The sequence below is a fragment of the Sapajus apella genome, unplaced genomic scaffold (genome assembly GCF_009761245.1).
Source record: "Sapajus apella isolate SASKATOON/1434 unplaced genomic scaffold, GSC_monkey_1.0 scaffold166, whole genome shotgun sequence".
Classification (NCBI taxonomy): domain Eukaryota; kingdom Metazoa; phylum Chordata; class Mammalia; order Primates; family Cebidae; genus Sapajus; species Sapajus apella.
In genome coordinates, this window is record NW_022437106.1 from 443,666 (window position 1) to 460,410 (window position 16,745).

The window sequence follows — 16,745 nt, forward strand, 5'->3', positions numbered from 1 at the left end:
GTGGTGATGATGGTGCTGGTGTTGGTGATGGTGGAGGTGGTGATAATGATAATGATGGTGATGGTGGTGATAATGGTAGTGGTAGTGATGATGGTGCTGGTGTTGATGATGGTGATGGTGGTAATGATGGTAGTGGTGATGATGGTGCTGGTGTTGGTGATGATGGTGGTGATGGTGGAGGTGGTGATAATGATAATGATGGTGTTGGTGGTGATGATGGTGGTGATGGTGGAGGTGGTGATAATGATAATGATGGTGGTGGTGGTGATGGTGCTGGTGATGGTGGAGGTGGTGATAATGATAATGATGGTGATGGTGATGATGGTGGTGGTGATGATGATGGTGTTGGTGATTGTTGTGATGATGGTGGAGGTGGTGATAATGATAATGATGGTGATGGTGGTGATGATCGTGATGGTGCTAGTGTTGGTGATTGTGGTGATGGTGATGGCAGAGAATGGGCTGGGGTAGCAGCCCCTGGGGATGACACAGCTGATCCAATGCATGCTCAGCCATCCACCAGAGTACCTCCCCATCTACATTATGTTGTTTCTTCTTCCTTTTTTTTTTGAGAAGGAATCTTCTTCTGTCACCCAGGCTGGAGTGCAGTAGCACTATCGCAGCTCACTGCAACCTCCGCCTCCTGGGTTCAAGCGATTCTACTGTCTCAGCCTCCCAAGTAGCTGGCACTACAGGTGTCGCCATCACGCCCAACTAATTTTTGTGTTTTTAGTAGAGACAGGGTTTTGCCATGTTGGCCAGCATGGTCTCAAACTCCTGACCTCAGATGATCCGCCCACATCAGCCTCCCAAAGTGCTAGGATTACAGGTGTGAGCCACCGCACCCGGCGCATCATGTTGCTTCTTAACAAGAGTCTGTTGAAGCAGGTGGGAGGAAGGCTGAGCTTTACAGAGAGGAAAATTGAGGCTCCAAGAGGCTGACAGAGTCAGAAATGGGGGTCTGTGTTCCAGACACAGCAAGCTTCTGCTCTTATCCCTGCTCCTGGAGGCCAGCACAATTGCTACACTGCTGCTTGGTGGGCCACTCATGGGAAGGAGCATCAGGGTGAGGCCCTGGGAGCACCTAGAAGAAGGGGACTCAGGGGTGTGGAGGCAGCTCAGACTCTGGCTCCTAATGGACCTGAGTTTGAATCCACCAATGCTGTCACCTAAGGCAAGTCCTCTAGTGTCGTGAGTCTCCACCTGCAGACAGACTGGAGCCCAGGGAGGCCCAGATACCAGTCCCCTCAGGGCTTCCAGCCATGGGCACACAGGCATCTGGGATAGGAGCTGGGCCATAGACACAGGAAAGAGAGATTTCTGAACTGGACTTGGGGGCTTTGGGAGTGGAGACTGGATCAGAGAGTAGTGGCCTGCAAAGCTGCTAAGGAACAGGTCAGAGGGAGATGGTCTGGGTTGTCACTGGGAGCAGGTCAGAGGGTGGAAGCTGAGTGGTCACTGAGAGCAGGACTGGGAGCATGTCAGAGGGAGCAGGTCAGAGGGTGGAGACTGGGTGGTCGCTGGGAGTAGGTCAGAGAGGGGAGGCTGAGTGGTTACTGGGAGCAGTCAGAGAGTGATCTGTGAACAGATCAGAAGGTGGAGGCTGTGTGGTCACAGGGAACAGGTCAGAGGGTGGAGACTGGTGGTCACTGGGATCAGGTAGAGGGTGGAGGCTGGGTGGGTACTGGGAGCAGTCAGAGTATGGAGGCTGGGTCATCACTGAGAACAGGTCAGAGAGTGGGCCACTGGGAGCACGTCAGATGGTGGAGGCTGGGTGGGCACTGGGAGTAGTCAGAGGGTGGAGGCTGGGTGGTCACTAGGAGCAGGTCAGAAGGTAGAGATGAGGTGGTCACTGAGAGCAGGTCAGAGGGTGGAGGCTGGATGGTCACTGGGAGCAGGTCAGAGGTAAAGACTGGGTGGTCAGTGGAAACAGATCCGAGGGTGGACACTGCAGGGTTGAGGGTGGTGGTCAGGGGCGTGGATTCTGGGAGTCTCACAGTGAGGGGAGAGGTGTGAGGACAGGGCAGCAGCACAGTGTGGCAGTGTTAAACAGGTCAAGAGAGGCAACAAGCAAGTCAATGCAAGTGATGTAGCCCAGAGTCAGGAAGGAGGTAGTTTTATGTAGTGCTGTGCGGCTTCAGGAAGGATTTCAGCAATGCTGGGTGAGGGTTGTGGGGTGTGCCACTGCAGTCCATGCAAGGCCAGGTGCTTTACCTTGAGAGTAAATCTCAAGCCAGCCCCTTCTCCCTGTCTTCACCAGCAGCCAACGGCAGGCCAACCTAGCTCCTCCTGGCCCTTCCTGCTCCACCCCTGCTCCTTCATCCACTCTCCCTTCACCTCCTAGAGAGATTGCTTAGAAACAGACCACAGCACATCACTCCCCTGCTTAAAACCCACCTGTGGCTTCTACTGAACTTGGGATAAAGCCCACACTCCTCTGTGTTCTCCCCCGGGGCCCTGCTGAATTCTTTGATTTCATCCGCCGCCCTTCCCCAGGCTCAGCCTCACTTTTTATTTTTTGAGACAGAGTCCCGCCCTGTCACCCAGGCTAGAGTGCAGTGGCACGATCTCAGCTCGCTGCAATCTCCACCTCCTGGGTTCAAGTGATTTTCCTGCCTCAGCCTCCGGAGTAGCTGGGGTTACAGGCAGGCGCCACCACACCCAGATACTTTTTGTATTTTTAGTAGGGGCAGGGTTTCACCATATTGTCTGGGTTGGTCTCGAACTCCTGACCTCGTGATCCACCTGCTTTGACCTCCCAAAGTGCTGGGATTACAGGAGTGAGCCACCACACCTGGCTGGTCTCACTTCTGTTCTTGAAATGCACCGAGCGGGCCCCAGCCTCCTGGCCTTTGCACATGCTGTTTCTCCTATGCTCTTCCAGCAGATTGGTCAGGGCTGCTGCCTTCTGATTCTTGGTTTTCACTTAAATGTCTCTTCCTTTAGAGAGGGCAAGATGATTGTCTTCACTCCCACCTTTCCCCCTTGTTTATTTACTTCCCAGCACTTTTTATTCACTTTGTCAACAAATATTTATTGAGCACCTAGTAAGCTCCAGGCACCATTCCAGGTGCTGGGGATACAGCAGTGAGGGGATACACCTCCCTTACGGGCTTCTCTTAGGTTGGGGGGACAGACACCAAATCATGGAGTTATAAAGACATAAATTATGCACTGTGTTTGATGGTGATAAGAGCTGTGGAAAAGCAGAAAGAGAGAAAGTAATTGATAGGTGTTTCTCTTTCCTCTGTGGAAGTGTGGGCTGAATGCGGGCTGGTGCCGAGTCTGGCTCGTGCCCCAGCATAGTCCAAAGCCCACACAGTGCCCACACACAGTAGGTGCTCATTGGACAAATGAATGAATCCGTAGGGCCTGAAAGAACAGGGCCTGGGGAGAAGGAGAAGGTGCTGCAGTGAGAGGGGAGAGCAGGAGCAAAGCCGAGGACCCAATGAGGTCCAATCTGGCCAGAGCGAATGGCCAGGGGAGGGCATGGTGGCTCCAAGGCTGGAGCAGTGGTGGGCAGACCTGCAGCCACCCTAGGGTGGGTGTGTTTCAGCCCAGGAGGTTGGCACGTGGCAGGCCAAGGTGCCTGGGAGCTTATGTAAGGCCCGTGGCTGTTTTTTCTGGAATCAAGAGCAAAGCCCTGAGCTCAGGAGAAAACTCTGCCTCCCTGACCAGCCAGGCGAAGTGGCAGGAGGTGCCAACTCCCACCCGTTGCCCCTAGGAGCCAGGGAAATGTCCAAATGCATCAGCTCTGGGTGGCTTGGTGGACAGCCCAGCAGCAGCTGGGTGGGCAGCAGGGATGTGGGCCCCATCGCTCCATCCCACTGCCTGACCTGGCCCTGCAGGGCTTCTAGGATCCCAGGGACCCCATTGGACAAAGTTTTAGGGATTGGTACCTTCTGGGGTAAAGTGGTGAGGGGCAGGCCTGGGAGTGGCTGTCCTTCCTGTCTTGCCACTGTCCGGCTACAGGGGCTCTCAGGCAGCAAGGGCACCGTCAGTTGTCACGAAGCCTGCCTGGGGGGCTGGGATTCTGGCCTCTGACACCGCCTGGTGCTTCACTTGGCTAGGTGCATAGCTTTGACAAGCCGTTTTGTTCTCTTGGCCTCAGTTTCTTCACCTACCAAACAGGCATAATAGCCCTCCTGAGGTTATCGAGAGCATCAGACACAGTCAGGGTGTCCTGTGCTGGAGTCAGAGCCAGCCAGATGATTCGCACCGCCCAGAAAAAAATGAAAATGTGGGACCCCTTGATAAGAAATTAAGAATTGCATGTTGGTGGCAATAGAATTCTAAAGCAAGTTCAGGGCTCTTCTCAGCAAGGGGCCTTGCGCAGCTGCCCGGGCCACAGGGCCAGGAAGAGAGCTGTGACTGGAAATCTTTTTTTTTTTTTTTTTTGTGACGGAGTCTTGCTCTGTCCCCTGGGCTGAAGTGCAGTGGTGCGGTCTGGGCTCACTGCAACCTCTGCCTCCTGGGTTCAAGCGATTCTCCTGCCTCAGCCTCCCGAGTAGCTGGGACTACAGGCGTGCGCCACCATGCCTGAGCAATTTTGGTATTTTTAGTAGAGATGGGGTCTCACTGTGTTGGCCAGGTTGGTCTCAAACTCTTGACCTCAGGTGATCCACCCGCCTCAGCCTCCCAAAGTGGGGATTACAGGCGTGAGCCACCGTGCCCGGCCTTTGACCAGAATTCTATTTCTGCTGTTACTCAGCTGCACGTCTGCCCTGTCCCTTCTCTGGGCTTCAGTTTCTTCATCTGTAAGGCAAAGAGACTGGACTCTAAGATTCCTGGGTTTTCAGCCTCGTAAGGCAGCAGCTGGATCAAGGGGTCAGCTTCGAGTCTCAGCTCCAGGGTCACTTCTTCAGGGAAGCCGACTGTGATTCCCTCCTGGTTTGCCGGTGTTCCCCCAGTGTCTAATTCTGCAGCACCCCAACTTCACCTTTGTAGCCTGCATTGTCTTGGCAATAGTGTCTGTCTTTACAATAATCTCTTTTTTCTTGCAAGTTTTCTTTACCTTTGATGTTGCAATAAACAGACAGCAGCCTGGCCAACATGGTGAAACCCTGTCTCTACTAAAAATACAAAAAATTAGCCAGACATCGTGGTGCATGGCTGTAATCCCAGCTACTCAGGAGGCTGAGGCAGGAGAATTGCTTGAACCCGGGAGGCAGAGGTTGCAGTGAGCTGAGATTGTGCCACTGCACTCCAGCCTGGGCACCAGAGCAAGACCCCACCTAAAAAAAAAAAAAAAAAAAAAAAAAGAAGGCTTTATTCTCCCTACTATCTTCATTTGTTAAAACTGAGGCTCAGCCAGGGTGAGCCAACTTGCCCCATGATCACTCAGCTTAGAAGAGGATTCCGATTTGGGTGGAGCTGGGACCACAGCTATTCTGTAATCCTCACACCAGGGTGAGGATGAGGGGCCTGTGGGGCTCAGGTGGGGCTATCAGAGCTGTGCCTGTCCACTTATTGGTGGAGAGGCAGGTTGGGGAGCATGTACCAGGACTGTCCCTACCACGTGCCACCCTTTCTGTCTTCCCCAGGGCTCCCAGCTCAGCGTGGACATGGCTGAGAGTGCCTCCCCGCCCTCCTCATCTGCAGCTGCCCCAGCCGCTGTGCCGGGGACCACCACGGAGCAGCCCGGGCCCCGGAGCCCACCATCCTCCCCTCCAGGCCTGGAGGAGCCCCTGGATGGAGCTGATCCTGACGTCCCACACCCAGACCTGGCGCCCGTTGCCTTCTTCTGCCTGCGACAGACCACCAGCCCCCGGAACTGGTGTATCAAGATGGTGTGCAACCCATATCCTCCGCAGCCTCGGCTGATCGGGGTCCTGCAGGGGCTGAAGGGTGGGGGGCTGGGATTGAGCGCTGCCTGCCCATACCTTGCTCTAGGGAGACCTGGGACCTGGGGTGAGGCCATTGGGCCTTGGTGGTGGTGAGTGAGCTCAGGGGTGGGTCTGGGGAGATCTCGAACAGATGAGGACCTGGTGTCCTGCTGATGTGAAGGTTCTGGAAGTTGCTGGGAGCTGTGGGGTCAGTCCAGTAGCTGGCTGGCTCAGAAAGTCCTTGAGTGTGGGCCCCAGACCTGTGCTAGGCTGGGAATGCAGGTCAGTCAGACTCTGGAGCCACCTGGTGGGCCGTGACTACACAGGTGATAGGAGCTGTGATCAGGAACTGTGGGCATGTGCAGGGGGCAGCCAGTCCCAACACACAGGGCAGGACTCATTCTCCCTGCTGTGCCTCCAAGCAGTCTCTTCCCAGGCCTCCTGCCTCCACTTGCTGCCTCCAGTGGGCTCAGGTTCTCCCTGCTTGAGACTGTCATGATTTGCTGTGGCCCCAGAGGTGCAGAGCAAAGTCCTAACCCAGCCCGCCGGACTCTGAGTGTCCCAACCAGCCTCACTTCCCACTCCTCGGCTTCCCCCATGCTCTTCTGAGCCTCAGGGTCTTCTCACTGGCTCTTCCCTCTGTCTGAAAAGCTTTTCCCTTCCTTCTGCACCTGGCCAAATCCTTTGCTGCGTCCTTAAAATCCCAGCGTAAGCATCACCTCCTCAGGGAAGCCCTCTGGGATTCCACCTCCGCTTCACATCTAACTGTGGAATTCTGAATCCACATTTGCCTCCTGTGGGGTACTGTCAGATGACTGGCGGGGGGGGGATCCCAGCACCCAGCACAGCACCCGGCACATCGTGGGTGCTCTGGCAGTGTTTGCTGGGTGCACATGGGCAATGTCAGAGCTGAGTCCTCAATAAGGAAGGGCGTTGGTTGAGTAGAGAGGGCAGTGGGAGGCAGGAGGAGGGCACGCAGGAACAAAGCCTGGAGAATGGAGGAGTTGCAGGCAGTGTTGGATCCCTGAGGGGCAGAGTGGGATGAGGTGAGGCTGCAGACATGATGGCAGCCCCGCAGGGCCTTGGAGGCTACATGAGGGTGGGGCTGTGTTCCAAGGGCAGGACTTGAAGCAGGTGCCTGGAGAGATCTGTGCTCTGGAAGGACTGTATGGTACTGGATTGCAGGGTTAAGCTGGTGGCCAGGGACCACTGAGGAGGAGGCTTGGGGATCCAAACTGTGGTGGCCTTGTGGTTTGGGGGATCCACCAAATAATGCCCACATGGGTCTTGGGATGCTGGTGCTTGTGGCCACACAGGGCAGGTTGCGAGGAACTAGCGGGTCAGGTGCAGGTATGAGTCCTGCCCTGGAATCCAGGGATGCCTGATGCAGGCTGTTGAGACTGGCCCCAGGACTTCTGGTCTCGCCTTCTGTAGGGGGCTGAGGAGATGGTGGGCCCTCGGTCCTCCTAACTTTCGAAACCAGAGAGTCTCTACTGGAGTGGGGTGCAGAGCTGGGTGTTCCTTGCTGGGTGGGGCTGAGAGCCTCCATGCTCCTTCTGGGGCACGGCTCATGGGGTCTCAGGCATGATGAGAGGGTCCGCTTGGTAATTAGTTCACCCAGCACTCACTGACGTCTGCCCTGTGACACTGAGGACAAAGAGGCAGAGCTGGTCTGTCACAGGGAGCGCCTAGGGAAGAGGGGAAGCAGGCACCACCCACGTGGCTAGATTTTTTTTGTTTGTTTGTTTTGTTTTAAGACGGAGTCTCACTCTGTCGCCCAGGCTGGACTGCAGTAGTGCCATCTTGGCTCACTGTAACCTCTGCATCCTGGGTTGGAGCAATTCTCCTGCCTCAGCCTCCTGAGTATCTGGGATTACAGGTGTGTGCCATCACATTTGGCTAATTTTTGAATTTTTAGTAGAGATGGGGTTTTAGCAGCCATGTTGGCCGGGCTGGTCTTGAACTCCTGACCTCAGGTGGTCTACCCATCTCAGCCACCCAGAGTACTGGGATTACCGACATGTGCCACTGCACCCTGCCACATGGCTAGTTTTAATACAAAGCACTGGGGCAACCTCAGGGGCCTGTGGCATGCAAACAGAGGAAGGCTGAGAAGGGGATGGCCGCAGGACTTTTGGGCCTTTACGAAGAGAAAGGCTGGCAGGAGGACTAGGGAGACAATGTCACAGTGTCTCGGGGGTCTATCCCGGGTGAGATGACAAGAGTTGATTTTGGCTCTGTCACTTGGGTGCCGTGTGACCATAAGTCACTTTGCCTCTTTGAGCCTTAGTGAGTCTGGATGGGCAATCTGCTCTGGGATGGAGGCAGGGGCATGGCTCAGATGACCTGGCCTGGGAGTCTGACCCAGCTTGCATCTCTGATGGGCTCTGGCTGGGCTGGCTGGGCTGCTGCCCTCGTGTCATGGTGAGGCCTCCAGATGGGGGTGGTTCGAGTCCCGTCTGCCATGTATGTGACTCTGCACCTCCACCTAAAATGGGGGAGCCAGATGTGTCGCCCCTTCCAGCCCTAGGAGCCCGGGGTGTTAGCCACACATGCCATGGGGGCTGCCTTGACCCCAGGCACTCTGACCCCTGACCACTGAGCAAACCAGCCCTCCGGAACCCACCCAGTTTTCCACACTTCTGGCCTGTTGGGCAAACAGAGTCCTTGGGGCCACTGTTTCCTGGTTTTTATTTATTTATTTATTATTTTATTATTTTTTTTGAGATGGAGTCTCGCTCTGTTGCCCAGCCTGGAGTGCGGTGTCGTGATCTAGGCTCATTGCAACCTCAGGTGATTCTCCTTTCTTAGGCTCCCAAGTAGTTGGGATTACAGGCACGTGCCACCACGCCTGGCTAATTTTTGTATTTTTAGTAGAGATGGGGTTTCACCATGTTGGTCAGCCTGGTCTCGAACTCCTGACCTCGTGATCTGCCCGCCTCAGTCTCCCAAAATGCTGGGATTACAGGCGTGAGCCACCGCGCCTGGCATCTCCTGGGTTTTTACCACCCCTCTCGCCTCCACCCTCAGGGCATATGAGTCCTGTGGCCTGGGGTTTGCGACAACAGTAGGGCTGGCCAGGAGGGAGAGGAGTTCTGGTTTTGGGAAGAGCTGGGCCTGCCTCTTGTCTGTCTGGAAAGAGCCCTGGGTTCAAGGGGTGGGGCAGTAGGCAAACCCTTCCATCAGGAGGGACTTTTCAGTCCTGGGAGCTGCGCAGAGCGAGCGCTGTCCTGGCACCCCCATGGCCAGGGCTGCTGAGGCTGGGCTGGGATAGAGGTGATTCAGGTCCCAGCCTTAACTGTTGGGATACGGGCTGTCTTCGGGCCAGAGATTCATTGACGCGAAAGCGCAGCAGCTTCAAAGGTGTCAGCTCTGGGACACTCAGACTTGAAACTTCTGTGACAGTCTAAGGGTTCAAAGTTAAGATTTAAGGCTCAGCAACACTGAATTTCTAAGCTTCTGTGATTCAAAGACTGCAAAATTCTGTGTTTCAAAGAGTGTGTGAGCCTAAGACTTGGTGGCTGTGATGCTGTGTGTCTGGGATTTGGAGGATTTGGGTGTGGTGACTGCAGCTGCTGCCGGCCTGAGATTTCATAGCTGAGTCGGGTCAGGTGGGAGAGAGGCCAAGGAGGGCTCTACAAACAGACCCAGGAGACTTGGCTGTCCACAGGGGCCTCCGGAGCAGCGACTCTGTCGTGGGGAGCTCAGGGTAGGCTTTGGGGGCTTGGGATGGGGTGTGTGTGTTGGGGATGGGGGGCTGAAGGCACTAGGATTCTTTTTTTTTTTTTTTTGAGACGGAGTTTCGCTCTTGTTACCCAGGCTGGAGTGCAATGGCGCGATCTCGGCTCACCGCAACCTCCGCCTCCTGGGTTCAGGCAATTCTCCTGCCTCAGCCTCCTGAGTAGCTGGGATTACGGGCACACGCCACCATGCCCAGCTAATTTTTTGTATTTTTAGTAGAGACGGGGTTTCACCATGTTGACCAGGATGGTCTCGATCTCTTGACCTCGTGATCCACCCGCCTCGGCCTCCCAAAGTGCTGGGATTACAGGCTTGAGCCATCGCCCCCCGGCCTTTTTTTTTTTTTTTTTGAGACGGAGTTTTACTCTGTTGCCCAGGCTGGAGTGCAGCGGTCGATCTTGGCTCACTGCAACCTCTGCCTCCCGGTTTCAAGCGATTCTTCCTGCCTCAGCCTCCCAAGTAGCTGAGATTACAAGCGCATGCCACCATGCCTGGCTAATTTTTGTACTTTCAGTAGAGACAGGGTTTCTCCATGTTGGTCAGGCTGGTCTTCAACTCCTGACCTCATGATCAGCCCACCTCAGCCTCCCAAAGTGCTGGGATTACAGGCATGAGCCACCACGCCTGGCCGGCGCTAGGATTCTTTCCTGGCCAGAAACTTCTCTCCCTCCTGTGCTCTGTGCGAGGGGGGCTGGGGCAGTGCTTAAACATTTGGAGGGTGATGGTGCTTTGGAGTCTTGGCTGTGTTGCATACTCAGTAATAGTAGTGTCTTTCAATCATTGTGAGCACCACAAATGACCCTTCACACGTCCAGACCCTGCAGAGGGTGACTCTCTTCCCCATTGAGAATCCAAAGGGATGGTGCATGCATAGCATCAGTGTCAGGTTGGTGGGGGCTGCTCTCATGATGGCCGGGCCCGGGAAGGGGAGGGCAGCATGGGAGGGTCCCCCAGACAGCCTTTTCTGAGCTCTTATCCCTGGTGCTGAGGGGCCCTGGCCCAGAGCCAGATGCCCTTTGAAGCCTGGTGCTCCCTGACTCAGCTCCTCTCTCAGCCTGGAGCGAGGCCCTGAGTCACTGCCTGACTCACCGGAGAGCCAGCAGGCTGCTGGGACCCTGGTGGAGTCTTCGAGCTGGGGTGGGAAAGGGCCACTCACCCAAATGTCAGCACCGCTCCTGGACTGCGGGCATGCACTGCCAGCTGGGGGTACAGCTGCGAGGCCTCTGGATTTGAAATGTCAGGGGATAGGTTGTGCTACTTGAATCATGGGAAGATGACATGTGGCACCGTGGAAAGCACTGGGCACCTGGGTCACACAGACCCAGAGGGGCTGGTTCTGTCTCTTGCTGTGTGACTGTCGGTCAGTTTCTTAACATCTCCGAGCTCCAGTTTCCCCACTTGTCAAACACAGGTGGTAAGACCCACTCCACAGGGTTGGTTGCACCGAGGACAGAGCAGGGCAATGTGACAGTGAAGCTTTGCAGACTGGAAAAGCTGCCATGTGTGTGGTTATCACTCTGATTACCTGCGCCTGAGCCCTGAACAGGGCCCTCACGTACTGTTGAGTCAACACTCTGCTTGCTGTAGATTCAATTAGACATTGGGGACAGGTCTTTAGATAGAACATAACACCTTCAGAGGACATTGTTTCCAAGGAACATCAGATCCAATCTCTGTTACTTGGATGAATTTCAGCTTGTTCTGCTGCTAGTGGCCATGCCCCCATCAATGCAGACATTGCTAATCGAGCCTGGCATCCTCCAGCAGGGCACCTCTGGCAGCTGTGGGGAACCATCAGCCTGAAACCTATTACTATTTTCTACCCTAGATTAGACTTTCAGAGCCCTTCTTTCTTTCTTTTTTGTTTTTTTTTGAGATGGAGTCTCTCTCTGTCGTCCAGGCTGGAGTGCAGTGGCACGATCTTGGCTCACTGCAACCTCTGCCTCCTGGGTTCAAGTGATTCTCCTGCCTCAGCCTCCTGAGTAGCTGGGATTACAGGTGCCTGCCACCACACCCAGCTAATTTTTATATTTTTAGTAGAGATGGGATTTCACCATGTTGGACAGTCTGGTCTCAAACTCCTGACCTCAAGTGATCTGCCTGCCCTGGCCTCCCAAAGTGCTGGGATTACAGGCGTGAGCCACCATGCCCAGCCTTCAGAGCCTTTCTTAGGAGCATAGCTGGCTGCATATGGCTGAAGGGGCAGGGTGGATTGCACCCACTTCCCTTTCCCCTCCCTGAGCCTTAGTTTTCTCAGCTCTTTAATTGGGTGATTCAAGATGATTAGAGATGATTCCTGTAAAGCACCCGGTGGTGTGTCTAGCACAGAGCTGTGCAGGATGAGTGCTGAAAGTGTTTTGTCTGTATTATCAGCTTTTTTTTTTTTTTTTTTGACAGAGTCTTATCTGTTGCCCAGGCTGGAGTGCAGTGGCATGATCTTGGCTCACTGCAACCTCCGCCTCGTGGATTCAAGCGATTCCCCTGACTCAGCCTCCCAAGTAGCTGGGACTATAGGTGTATCATCACACCCAGCTAATTTTTGTATTTTCAGTAGAGACAGGGTTTCACCATCTTGGCCAGGGTGGTCTTGAACTCCTGACCTCGTGATCCACTGCCTGTGCCCCCCAAAGTGCTAGGATTACAGGTGTGAGCCACTGCGCCCAGCTTGTATTATCAGCTTTAATCCTCATAACCATCCGTGGGGATAGGTGCTCTCATAGCCCCATTTTACAGATGAGGAAAGTAAAGCTCAAAGAGATTAACTCACTTTTATCCAGGGTTGCACAGCCAGGCTGTGGTGGAGCTGGAATGAAAACTCAGATTTCTGTGCCTCTCCAGCCCTGGCTTTTATTCAGGACAGCACTACCACCTGCGGAGTCTGGAGAAACACCAGGTTCTCCACACTCCACCAGGGCAGAGAGGAGCTTCCGGGCTCTGTGGCCCGCCTGGGGCGAGCCCCTTGAGGCTTCTGCAGCCCCCTGCCCTCTTGGCATGCTCTGGGGGTGGGCCTCCCGCATGCCAGCCAGCGCTAAGCCAGCGCTTCTGCTGCAGTGGGAAGCAGCCATGCGTGGTGGGGAAGCCAGTGGGCTGTGAAGGCTGCCTCTCTGCTCAGGGAGGGGGAGGGCACCAGCCTGCGGGGAGGCAGGAGACGCCAGCTGCCCAGTAACCCTGGAAGGGTCACCTGACCCCTTGCGCCCTTGTCTCCCTGTCTGTGGGATGGGGAAAGACGGGCACCAGGCCTGGAAGGGGCTGTCCAGGGCACCCATTTCCCTGCCCCCTCCTTGTGGGTGGGCCCCTGCCTCGATGCCTTTGAGGTCCTGGTTCTCTCGGACCCCATGTTGCCCCTCTGCCCACTTCTGTCTGCGTCTGCTCCCCTGCCTGGCCCCCGTTCTCTGCCTGCCAGCGCTGGGGTCTGAATATCTGTGCTTCTAAGTGGTTGTCTGGTTCTGCCCATGCAGCTGGTGGAGATCCCTGCCTCTCGCACCCACTAATTTCATCTGGCAATGGGCAAGAAGAGGGCAGGGCGTCCGGTCTCCTCCTGGCCCCGGGGAGCCCATTGTGTTGCCGGAGGTGAGGGTTGAGGCTGTTGAGGGAGGGCATGGCTTGTGTTCACCCATTGCTCTCCCAGTCATTGGTACATCCACCAAGCCTTTCCCGAGTGTGAGCTGTGAGCCTGGCCTGTGTAGAGCACAGCTCTGGCCTTTTTGTGCAGGGGGAGGACCGCTCTGGCTGTGCAGCCAGGAGACCCATTGAGAGGTGCCTGTGGGATTATGGCGAGAAACAGTGGTGGCGCAGGGTGCCAGCTGAAGGTGTGGAGCAGCTCTGCCTCCTTTGGGGTCGATGTTAGGAGGCAGGGACTCAGAGGTGACCCCAGGGTCTGTGGCTCGGTTGCCGAGCGAAGGAAGATCTGCTCATGGCTTCTTAGACGGGTGGCCTTGGCCAAGTCCCTTCCCTTTGCTGAACCTCTGTTTGCTCATCTGTGAAATGGGGACCACAGTGACCCCCAGTTGGGACTATTGGGGGATCCAATGAGAATTCTGGGGCAAGCATGGACAAACTAAGTGCTGAATGGCAGTTGTGTGCACACTGGAGCTGATGGTGGTGCTTGTGGGGTCCTGAACCCGCAATGGGCTGAGACACCCGGGGCCTGGCCAGGGTGGGAGAGCGCTGGCCCCTGGGGGTGGGAGAGCAGGAAGGTGGGAAGTGGGGCCTGGAGAGCTGTAAATGTGTTGGGGGAGGAATGGCGCCATCTCTGCTGAAGACCCCCTCCCATCACCCGCTGTCTCTGCCCTGGTCACTTAGCACCTGGCCCTGCCTCTCAGCAGGCCACCTCTTAGTTCTGCTCCAGACAGGGCCTCAGGCCGCTGCATAAAGGCCTCTGGGACCCTCTGGGAGCCCTGGACTATCAGGAAGTCCTCCCTTAATCTAACCTCCATCCTCCCTGCGCTCAGTTCTTTCTGGTGGGGCCATTGGGAGCAGCTGGGATGGGTTTTTCCATCTCTTGTTGTCTACACAGGCAGCTCCTGGGACCTTGCCCCACATGACCACTGGTACCACCCTCCCTCCCCCCACCCTGCACTGAAGAGAGAGCACTGGGCCAGGCACCCAAAGCTGTGTGACCTTGGCAGTCTCCTCTCCCTGGGACCCCCTCTCCTCCCCAGCTCACCTTCCTCCTTATGGGTTTGTCTGCTGTCAAGTGCTGTGTGCCCAGAGGGGCTGCTGTTCCTGCCCTGCTCCCTGCCTCCCTTCGTGTGTGCGCTGATTCTTTCCTCACTCCCCTTAGCCCCCAGAATCCGCTGAGCCTGAACTCAAAGTCTCCACCATCGCCCATGATCCTCCAGCCCCATTTTTCCTGTTCTTTCCCTTCATGTCCGGTGCTCTGTTCTGAAGCCCCAGCCACAGCTGCCAAGGCTTCCCGACCTTTCCTCCTCCTCTGCCTTTGCTCCTGCTGGGCACCACCTGTGATGCCCTTCCTCCATCTTGTGGTTCCAAATCCCACCAGCCCCACACGCCCAACTTCCAGGCACCACAGGCAGGACGTCTTCCCTTTTCCTCGCTACCCTCCTCAGCCCTGCGTGGGTGCTGCCCTCCCCTCCACCCAGTAGTTGCTTGCTGCCAGCTTTGTCCCCTGGGCCGGGCTGTGAGACCCTGAAGGACAGGGCCTGAGCCTCCAACTTTACTGTGTCACCAACGCTTAGCACAGGCCTGGCCTCCCTCACTGGTCCAGCACTCTCCAGTTGACAGAGCTCTTCCCCACCCGCCACAGCCCATCAGACTCTCCCAGCACCTCCCAGGAGGGTACAAGGCAGCCAGTGCCAACTCTTCACCCACAGCTGGGGAGCCCGAGGCCCAGGAAGGGAGGATGCTGTGCCCAGGCCCCCACACTGAGTCATCAGCAAAGCCAGGGCAGGTGAGCCCAGGTCCCCAGGCTCTCAGGCCAGAGCCATCCCTACGCCAGCCCGCTCATGGCTGGGTGGCTGGGTGTATCTGTCTGTTTGCGTTGCTGTGTAGGAATACACGAGGGTGGGTCGTTTATAAAGAAGAGAGGTTTATTTGGCTAACGGTTCTTCAGGCTGTACAAGAAGCATGGTGCCAGCATCTGTTTCTGGTTAGGACCTCAGGAAGCTTTTTTTTTTTTTTTTTTCTTTTGAGACGGAGCCTCACTCTCTCACCCAGGTTGGAATGCAGTGGCACGATCTCGGCTCACTGCAACCTTCGCCTCCTGGGTTCAAGTGTTTCCCCTGCCTCAGCCACCTGAATTGCTGGCCCTACAGGTGCAGCCACCATGCTCAGCTAATTTTTTTTGTATTTTTAGTAGAGATGGGGTTTTGCCATATTGGCAAAGATGGTCTTAATCTCTTGACCTCATGATCTTCCTGCCTCAGCCTCCCAAAGTGCTGGGTTTACAGGTGCGAGCCACCACCCCCAGCCAGGAAGCTTTTACTCATGGTGGAAGGGGAAGGGAGAGCAGGTGTGTCGCGCGGAGAGAGAGGGAGTGGTGCCAGGCTCTTTTAAGCAACCAGCTCTCACATGAACAAATAGAGAACTCACTTGTTACAGAGGGGAGGACACTGAGCCCCTCAGGAGGGATCCGGCCCATGACCCAAACACCTCCCTCTAGGCCCCACCTCCAACATGGGATCATGTTTCAACAGGATATTTGGAAGGGACACATATCTAAGCCATATTGCTGGGGAAGGGGCTCTTTAGTGGGGGAGGTGTCCCTTCCGCCTTCAGCCCTGGCCTAATGGGCTGTCCAGACGGGTGGCAAGCGTTACTGGAGGCAGCAGCACATGTCTGGGAAATTGTCTGTTTCCCTCCATCTGCTGTGGAGAAAGTTGTTTTTCTCAGAAATAAAAGTCAGCATCAGGCACCATTCCCAGGGATGCTCAATGGGGCCAGAGCGGAGGCTGCACTTTATCACTGACCAGCAGGGTGGGCCTGGCAGGCACTGGAGGAGCCCGACTCCCAGGGCAACCTTAGGTACCCTGGTATGGAGGTTTCTGTGTAAAGAGAGCTACAAGGCTATCCCTGATCCAATCTGGGGGGGCATTGGTGAAGCCTGCCTGGAGGAGGGGCTGTTCAGCCTGGGTCTTGCTGTATAAATAGGAATTTTCCAGAACAGTTCAGGGAGGGTTTTCCAGGCAGAGGGAATAGGGTAGGGCACAGGGAGAGGTTTAGTGGGGCAGGGGCTGGATGGCAAGGTGTCAAATACCAGGTTAGGATTTACACTTGGTCTTGTGGGCCCTGGAGGGTCACCGATGGGTGTCTAGCAGGGGTGGGACTTGGGCAAATTCACTTATTAGAATGATGACTCCCAAAGCAGACTGGAGGATGCTTGAGGGAAAGACTGAGGCATGGAAACCAGGTAGGAAGTTCCTGCAGTGGATACCGATGGATGGATGGATGGATGGATGGATGGATGGATGGATGGGTAGGTGGGTGGGCAGGTAGATGGATGGATGACTGGATGGATGGGTGGGTGGATGGATGGGTGGGTGGATGGATGGATGGATGGATGGGTGGATGGATGGATAGGTGGATGGATGGGTGGGTGGGTGGGTAGGTGGATGGATGGATGGGTGGATGGATGGATGGGTGGGTGGATGGATGGGTGGATGGATGGATGGGTGGATGGATGGATGGGTGGATGGATGGATGGGTGGGTGGATGGATGGG

General features: G+C 55.7%; 1 protein-coding gene across 2 annotated transcripts in view; it reads left to right on the forward strand.

Moving 5' to 3' along the window:
* CACNA1I (calcium voltage-gated channel subunit alpha1 I) overlaps positions 1 to 16,745 on the forward strand; it is a 129,042-nt gene that overhangs the window by 9,558 nt on the left and 102,739 nt on the right. For both annotated transcript variants that reach the window (XM_032267162.1, XM_032267163.1), the window contains exon 2: positions 5,544 to 5,800. In XM_032267162.1, coding sequence (XP_032123053.1) covers positions 5,544 to 5,800 — 257 coding nt within the window. The remainder of the gene's footprint in view (positions 1 to 5,543; positions 5,801 to 16,745) is intronic.